The following is a 7,275-nucleotide window of genomic DNA, read 5'->3' on the forward strand; positions in this document are numbered from 1 at the left end:
ATGATAATGTGTACCTATCTATCTCATCATTTTGATTTGAGGATTAACTCCTTAATGTGTGTACAGTGATTTGAACACTTAAAGCACTAAAATGTAAGGATTATTAATGTCTCCAAATTTGAGGTATTGAAATCTAATACGCCATCATTACATTTTTGTGTGAACTGGTTTCCTTCATGCTGTGTATGAAATTCAATTAGCACTAAGTGGTCACTAGCACCAATCTCCCTACTTTCCTTTCAGTCTCATCCAGCCTGCCCCTGTTGGTAAAAGAGCTAGAGGTGATTTCATTTTCAAAAAACAAGGCAAAGAAACCCTCAGTTAGTTCATAGCTGCACAGTAACATATGGATGCCCTAAGCCCAGACCTGGAAGTGTAGCTGAGAAGCATTCACTGCAGTTCAAGAAGTGGCATTAAAGTGGATTTAAGCCACTGCATGTTCCCTCCCCCACTCCTGGGACCATCTGTGTCCACTTGCTGGTGTAAATTAGAACAGTCATATGCTTTTATTTACTCTGGCTGCTAATTCCCCAAGTGGGCTATACTGGCATCCAAGGATGTGGCGGAAGGAAGGCATAAGTAGATCATGGGGATATTCCACCGGCTGGGCACAGAAGACATTACAGTGGCTTTATATATGCCATCTGAGGATTCCCCTGCATTCTGGTAACCCACCAGTGGCTGGGTCAGCCAGCTTTAGGGCAGGACCTGGGCTTTGCTGCATAATTATTTTGTGTTAATTGGATTTTATTGAAACAAAGCAATTATCCCAGCTGTGTCATTTAACTGGAATGTAGATGTGCAGCATGCAGCATACAGCAACACGAAAGCAGACAAGAATAACTGTGATAAGCCCATCAGGCCACTAGATGGCAGCGTTTCTCTCCAACACTGTACAGGTTTAGCTGAAAGCTCTAGCAATAATCCTAACAATGAAGAAATGGACAGTGCCACACATTTCTTAGTGTGTGTGCAGGGTTGTTGTAGTCGTGTCGGTCCCAAGAAGTGAGAAATACAAAGTGGATGAGGTAATACATTTTATTGGACCAACTTCTGTTGGTGAGCTTGAAAGTTTCTCACCCCTTAGCAACAGAAGTTGGTCCAATAAAAGATATTACCTCACCCATCTTGTGGTGTCTACTTTTTTAATATGAACATTTCTATGAGATTTAACCAGTTGACTCATTATAAAGGCCTGGCTTGTTTCTTTTGTTGAGAATACTTTTGTGCAGGGTTAGTAGGATGGTATGATGCCTTTATACCTTGAAGAGAAATACTCATCTTAGATTATGAGATCTGACTATACTGGGATCTCCTTCAAAATGATAGTATCTCCTAGTCTAAAGCATGTGTAGCAGCTACTCTGTTACTAGCTAAATAAGTAAATAACTAGTATGTTACTTTCCCAGCAAACCTCCCTTCTTCCCCAGCCTCCCTCCCCCACCCCGCTCCTTTTTATACTGTATTTCACATGTATTGCCTGAAGAGAAAAGTTCCAGAAGAGGTATCTACTCAACATCCTCCACCGTGAAAAATGAGGCAAATAAATTATTTGAATTACATGCAAGGTACTTTTCATCCTTAATTTCTCCCTTGGCTTCAGGGAGTCCAGTGAACCCTCTGATTCTCTTACAGGCTTTCCTGCCTTCAGATCTGTTTCAATGGTTTCCATAACCATAATGGTTCAGCTGCTCCTTTAATGGTGACCAGAGTTGTCTCTCAGTTTCATGCATGAGAATAGTCTTTCTTGAGTTGAAATGAGCACATGTTCTACAGATCACTGTTTCCTCCAGCGGACATGGAGACCTTTTTTAGAGTGGATGAAGGCAGAAAGGAGATTCTCACTGTTATTCACCTCTGCTGTCAAGAGAGCCATCACAGTACAGTGGTGCTGGAACATTGTTATAATGGGGGTGCTGAAGGTGGAAACTATGTATTTGGGTTGTTATTACTACTTCGAGCCAGGGGGTGTGGCAGCACCCCTTGTTCCAGCATCTATGGCACAGTCTAGTGGCTAGTGCATAACACTGGAGAGATCGGGGTTATAACAACAGCTCTTCCACTGGCCTGCCATGTGCGTGATCTTAGGTCACTTCAGCACTCTGCCTCAGTTTCCTCATCTGTTTTAAAACAGGATAATAATTATCTTGGAAATCTTTGGGCGAAAAGCTTTATATAAGTCCAATGTATTATGAGTCAGACTTAGATTTCAGTCATTTGGGATTGTTCAAAGTAGAACTAGCAAAAGGAGTTTGATGGCATTTGAAATTAATGGTCTAATGATTTTTCACCTGTCGTCATCAAACGAATTCCCAAAAATCCTGCTGTTTTTATCTATTTCTCCCTTTGCTTTTCTGAAGATCTGGAACATTGCTTCAAACAAGCTGACGTTCTTAAACTCCTACAAAATGAAGATGTCTGTCATCATGGGGATTACGCAGATGGTCTTTGGGGTCATACTCAGTCTTTTCAACCACATGTAAGTGTAACAGTTTCACATGTGCCTTTTAAAGAGTTGCATGTGTTGCTGCTCTGGGTTACTTGACATGGACTCTAGGCCTGTTGCTGCTGCTCACGAATAGGTTCATGTCTTTAACTCCTTCTGAAGCCTGGGCACCGCACCCTAGCCTGGTACAGTGGAAAACCCTGATAAGGATCAAGTGTTGGCCAGAATATTTTATCCTTATCAGCAGTGATTTTTTGTACTTATGTTTTATATATTTTCCATGGCCTTAGCTTCCACTGAAAGAGATTTGTATTCCTGGCCTTCAGCCTTGCAGAAAATTCTTCCCAGCCCAACATTCCTTGTACTGTTCACTTTTATACCACAGCTATCGCTGAGTCAGGGGTCCAGTAACCGCACTTTTGTCCCTCAGCCTAGTTGCAACATGTTTTAGTGCAGCTGGGACCTTGCGATGTCCCTGTAAGTAGGAGAAAGCCTTGGACTATTGTTTGTATCACAGCCTCCACTTAGTGTAGACAGGGCTTTAGAGAAAATAAGGCCCAGAAGCCTGTAGGAAAACAGGTGGGAAGTAAGGTATGTCTGTACTTCACAGCTGAGTCAGAGGACCCGTGTACAACATGGTTACAGTCTGCAGTGCCAATGGGACCTTAGCTGGTGCTCATATATCATGACGAACACGGTATGAAAACCTAGCTAGGTGAAGAGGTAGAACTGTGTCCCATCACAAGTCTAAGGTTTATAAGTTAGGGTAGTAGCCACAGGAGGGCTATGCATAAGGTGACCATAGGACACATTTTGGCTGGAACAGTCCCCTTTTTAAACTCTGTCCCGACTGTCCCAACTTTTTTGACAAAAACAGGCGTTTGTCCTGTTTGCTCTTCCCAACTGACCAGGTGGCAAGAGCAAGTGAACAAATGCCCAGTTTACAGAGGAATGTTGGGGGGAGGCGGTGCTGCGAGGTGCTGGGCAGCCGGGCTTATGGGGGCAGCTCCAGCAGGCATGGGGTTTAGGTGCTCAGCCCCAGCCGCGAGTGGCATAGGGGTATGGAGTTCTGGTTGGGGGGAGGTTAGCGCCAGCCTCAGCCAGTGCGGAACTCAGGGAGTGAGCCCCAGCCCTGGGTGACATGGGACACGGAGCTTGGGGAAAGGGAAGGTCAGCCCTGGCGAACCCCATGGGTAGGAAGATGACAGCTTGGGCGAATGCCATGCCATCCCATTTTTACTTTTAGGAAATATGGTTGCCATAGCCATGCAGCAACCCTGCTGACCCTGCCAGTGCCCCACACCTGCACTTCACCTGCATAGAGACTGATTCTTGGGTTTAGTGCAGGTGAAGTGAATTTTGCCTCTAATACAGATGAGCAAGCCCTGTGCACTGATGCACATCACCGCTCCAATTCATTGCTGCAGCTGAACCAAGTGCAACAGTAAAAGCAGCAAAGAGTCCTGTGACACCTTATAGACTAACAGACATTTTGGAGCATGAGCTTTCGTGGGTGAATACATCCGACAAAGTGGGTATTCACCCACGAACGGTCATGCTCCAAAACATCTGTTAGTCTGTAAGGTGCCACAGGACTCTTTGCTGCTTTTACAGATCCAGACTAATGGCTACCCCTCTGATACAAGTGCAGCAGGTCACCAGTTTTCACGATCTCTTCTTCGTTAGGGTTGTGGCTTTTTTGCTGAGTGATCTGTGTGTGTGTGCGTGTGTGTGTGCATGCTTGATTTCACAAAATATTTTCAGAGATACAGAAGTGCAGTTAATTTTAAATGTAGAATCTATAGCTTTTTTTGCTAAAATTTTTCTCTCTGGGCCTGATCCAGAACCCACTGTAGTTAATGGAAGTCTTTCCATTGACTTCAGTGGACTTTGGATCAGGCCCTATATGCATAATACATCCACAAAACCCAGACTGTGATCTGGGAATGAATGGAGGTTGTGTAGTGGATGAGGATGCCTATAGGACCCTCATTTGTTGAAAAGTTGGACGGTTCATAGTGAACGAAGCAGGGAACTGCAGGAAGAGGAAGGCTTGTCTCATAGTTAAGGCAGTTGAACGCTTCCCTGGAGAAAACACGGTTACTCACCTTTGTAACTGTTGTTCTTCGAGATGTGTTGCTCATATCCATTCCAGTAGGTGTACGCGCCGCGCGTGCACGTTCGTCGGAGAACTTTTACCTATTTCCATATTCCATCTTTCCGCCCCATCGCAGATCTGCTCGATTCATTGTGGCGGCAGGCACTATACTAATTCACGGTCCTTCCGTCGCTCTCCATGGCCCCGCAAGTGTTCACCAGTGCGATGGCCGTAGTCGTCGCCTTCCCGTCGCATGGTCGCGGTGCACGTATCCCCTACCTCGACGACTGCTTATCCGGGCCTTCGCGAATCGAGTCAGGAACACGTCCGGGTGTCAGCCACCTTCTCTCCACCTCGGGCTACGACTCAATGTGAGAGTCACTCTATCCTATCAGAGGATAGAGTTCATCGAGCCGTCTGGACTCCACCATAGCGGGCGGTACTTCTCTCTCAACGGTTATCGAAGACTTCAGCCATCTCCGTGGGCTACAGTGGCACCTTGGACATCCGGGCGCTACCTGTGACGCTTTGTTACATGCAGCCTCTATCTTTTCGTACGGCGCTCTCGAAGATCTCCGCCGTCTGGGCCCCTACATCCTGGCTCATCCTCAGCTCCGTTGCGAGGGCCACCTTGGACAGGTGGTCGATTCTACAAGGCGTCGTCCTTTTCTCCATACGGTGCTAGATCACGCGTGTCGTATGTGCGGGGCTTCCATTCATCAGCCCAGCCTCGCTGTCGCCTGATGACAGACGCGTCCGATTTGGGATGAGGGGCTACTGGGGACCCTCCGACCCAAGGGCGCTGGTCTCCTCCCGAGCTCGCCTGCATTCAACGTCCGGGAGTTGAGAGCTGTCCGCCTGGCTTGTTCGCGTTTCGTCGTCAGATCCAGAGCCGCTGTGTCTCAGTCTTTATCGACAACACGACGGCAGTTACACGTGAACAAGCAAGGCGGAACGAAATCTCCTCTTCTCTCTCGGGAAGCAACGCTACTGTGGGAATTTTGCATAGCCCACTCGGTTCACCTGATTGCTTTCTACTTGCCCGGGCTCGCAATACCCTGGCGGACCGTCTCAGCCGGTCTTTCAGTCCCACGATGGTCCCTTTCCCCGGACGTCGCCTTGCTCTCTTCGCAGTGGGGCATCCCGCGGGACTCTTTGCAACCGCCAGGAACAGGAAGTGCCCGATTTCTGCTCTTCCAGGGCGCGAGCCGGGTTCGATAGCAGACACCTTTCAATTCTCTGGACAACGCACCTCTTCTATGCGTTCCCCATTCCGTTGGCCACAAGTCCTTCTGAAGGCGCGCAGGACAGGGCCGCTTGATTTTGATCGCTCCAGCATGGCCGCCAGCATGGTATCTCTGTTGCTGGACCTGTCGGTGGTCGACCCGGTTCCCTGCCTCTTCACCTAGACCTGATCTCACAGGACCACCGCCGCCTTTGTCACCCGGACCTCACACTGCAACCTCTCGGCTGTCCTGAGTGGCTAACTCGTCCGAATACATTGCTCTTCCCCAGTGAGACAGGTCCTTCTGGAAGTAGGAAACCATCACCAGGGCGACACACGTAGCCAAGTGGAACGGTTTACGTGCTGGTGCGCGGAAAAGCGCTTCATCCCACGATGTCTCCATACCGTCATTCTAGATTACCTTTGGTCGCTCAAGGGCAGGGCCTGGCACTGTCCTCTCTCGCGTTCACTTAGCGCCATCTCCACTTTTCACCCAGGGAGTGAAGACAGCTCGATCTTCTCACACCAATGGTTTCCAGATTCTCAAAGGGCTGGAACTCCTTTACCCGCAGGTCCGCCCCCAGCCCCTCCTGGATCTCAACTGGTCTATCCATCTCATGTCTCCCCGTTTGAGCCGCTGGCTACGTGTCCCTTCTTTACTTGTCTTGGAAGACGGCATTCCTAGTGGCGATCACTTCTGCTCGGACGCGTGTCAGAGCTGCGCGCCCTCGTTGTAGACCGCCATATACGGTGTTTCCATCGGGACAAGGTGCAACTGAGGCCGCACCCCGCATTTCTTCCCAGGTCATCTCGGCCTTTCATGTCAGCAAGACATATTCCTGCTGTCTTCTTCCCAAAACCGCACTGTCTCATAAGGACCAGCAGTTACACTCCTTAGACGTGCGCAGAGCGCTCGCCTTTTACATACAGCGAACCAAACCATTCCGTAAGTCCGCCAACTCTTTGTGCCGTCGCGAACGAGTTAGAGGTTACCAGTTTCCTCTCAGAGGATTCCCATGGTAACGTCCTGTATACGGACCTTTACAACCTGGCCCATCTCTCCGGCAGAGTAACGGCGCACTCTACCAGAGCCCAGCTTCATCGCAGCGTGTCCTCGCAGTGCCTATCTAGGAGATCTGCAGGGCAGCGACCTGGTCCTCAGTGCACACCTTTGCTACCATTATCCCTCTCCAGCAGTCCAGGATGATGCGGCCTTCGGCTCTGCTGTGTTGCGCCAGTGACCTGACTCCGACCCACCGCCTAGTAAGGCTTGGGAATCACCTACTGAATGGATAGAGCAAGCACTCGAAGAAGAAAACACGGTTACTCACCTTGTAACTGTTGTTCTTTCGAGATGTGTGCTCATATCCATTCCACACCCGCCTCCTCCCCACTGTCGGAGTCTCCAGCAAGAAGGAACTGAGGAGCGGGCGGGCCGGCAGGGGTATATATCACCCGCCATGGCGCCACTCTAGGGGGCGGCCTCGGCCCGCTGAGTTGCTAGGG

The 7,275-nt window shown here is 49.0% G+C and overlaps 1 protein-coding gene across 1 annotated transcript in view; it reads left to right on the top strand.

Annotated features, from left to right (window-relative positions):
• The window catches only part of ATP6V0A4 (ATPase H+ transporting V0 subunit a4), a 59,522-nt gene that overhangs the window by 29,004 nt on the left and 23,243 nt on the right, over nt 1-7,275 (top strand). The window contains exon 15 of the mRNA XM_032781939.2: nt 2,361-2,479. Within this exon, the coding sequence (XP_032637830.1) occupies nt 2,361-2,479 (119 nt within the window). The remainder of the gene's footprint in view (nt 1-2,360; nt 2,480-7,275) is intronic.

This window comes from Chelonoidis abingdonii, chromosome 1, assembly GCF_003597395.2.
Source record: "Chelonoidis abingdonii isolate Lonesome George chromosome 1, CheloAbing_2.0, whole genome shotgun sequence".
In the NCBI taxonomy this organism is placed as follows: domain Eukaryota; kingdom Metazoa; phylum Chordata; order Testudines; family Testudinidae; genus Chelonoidis; species Chelonoidis abingdonii.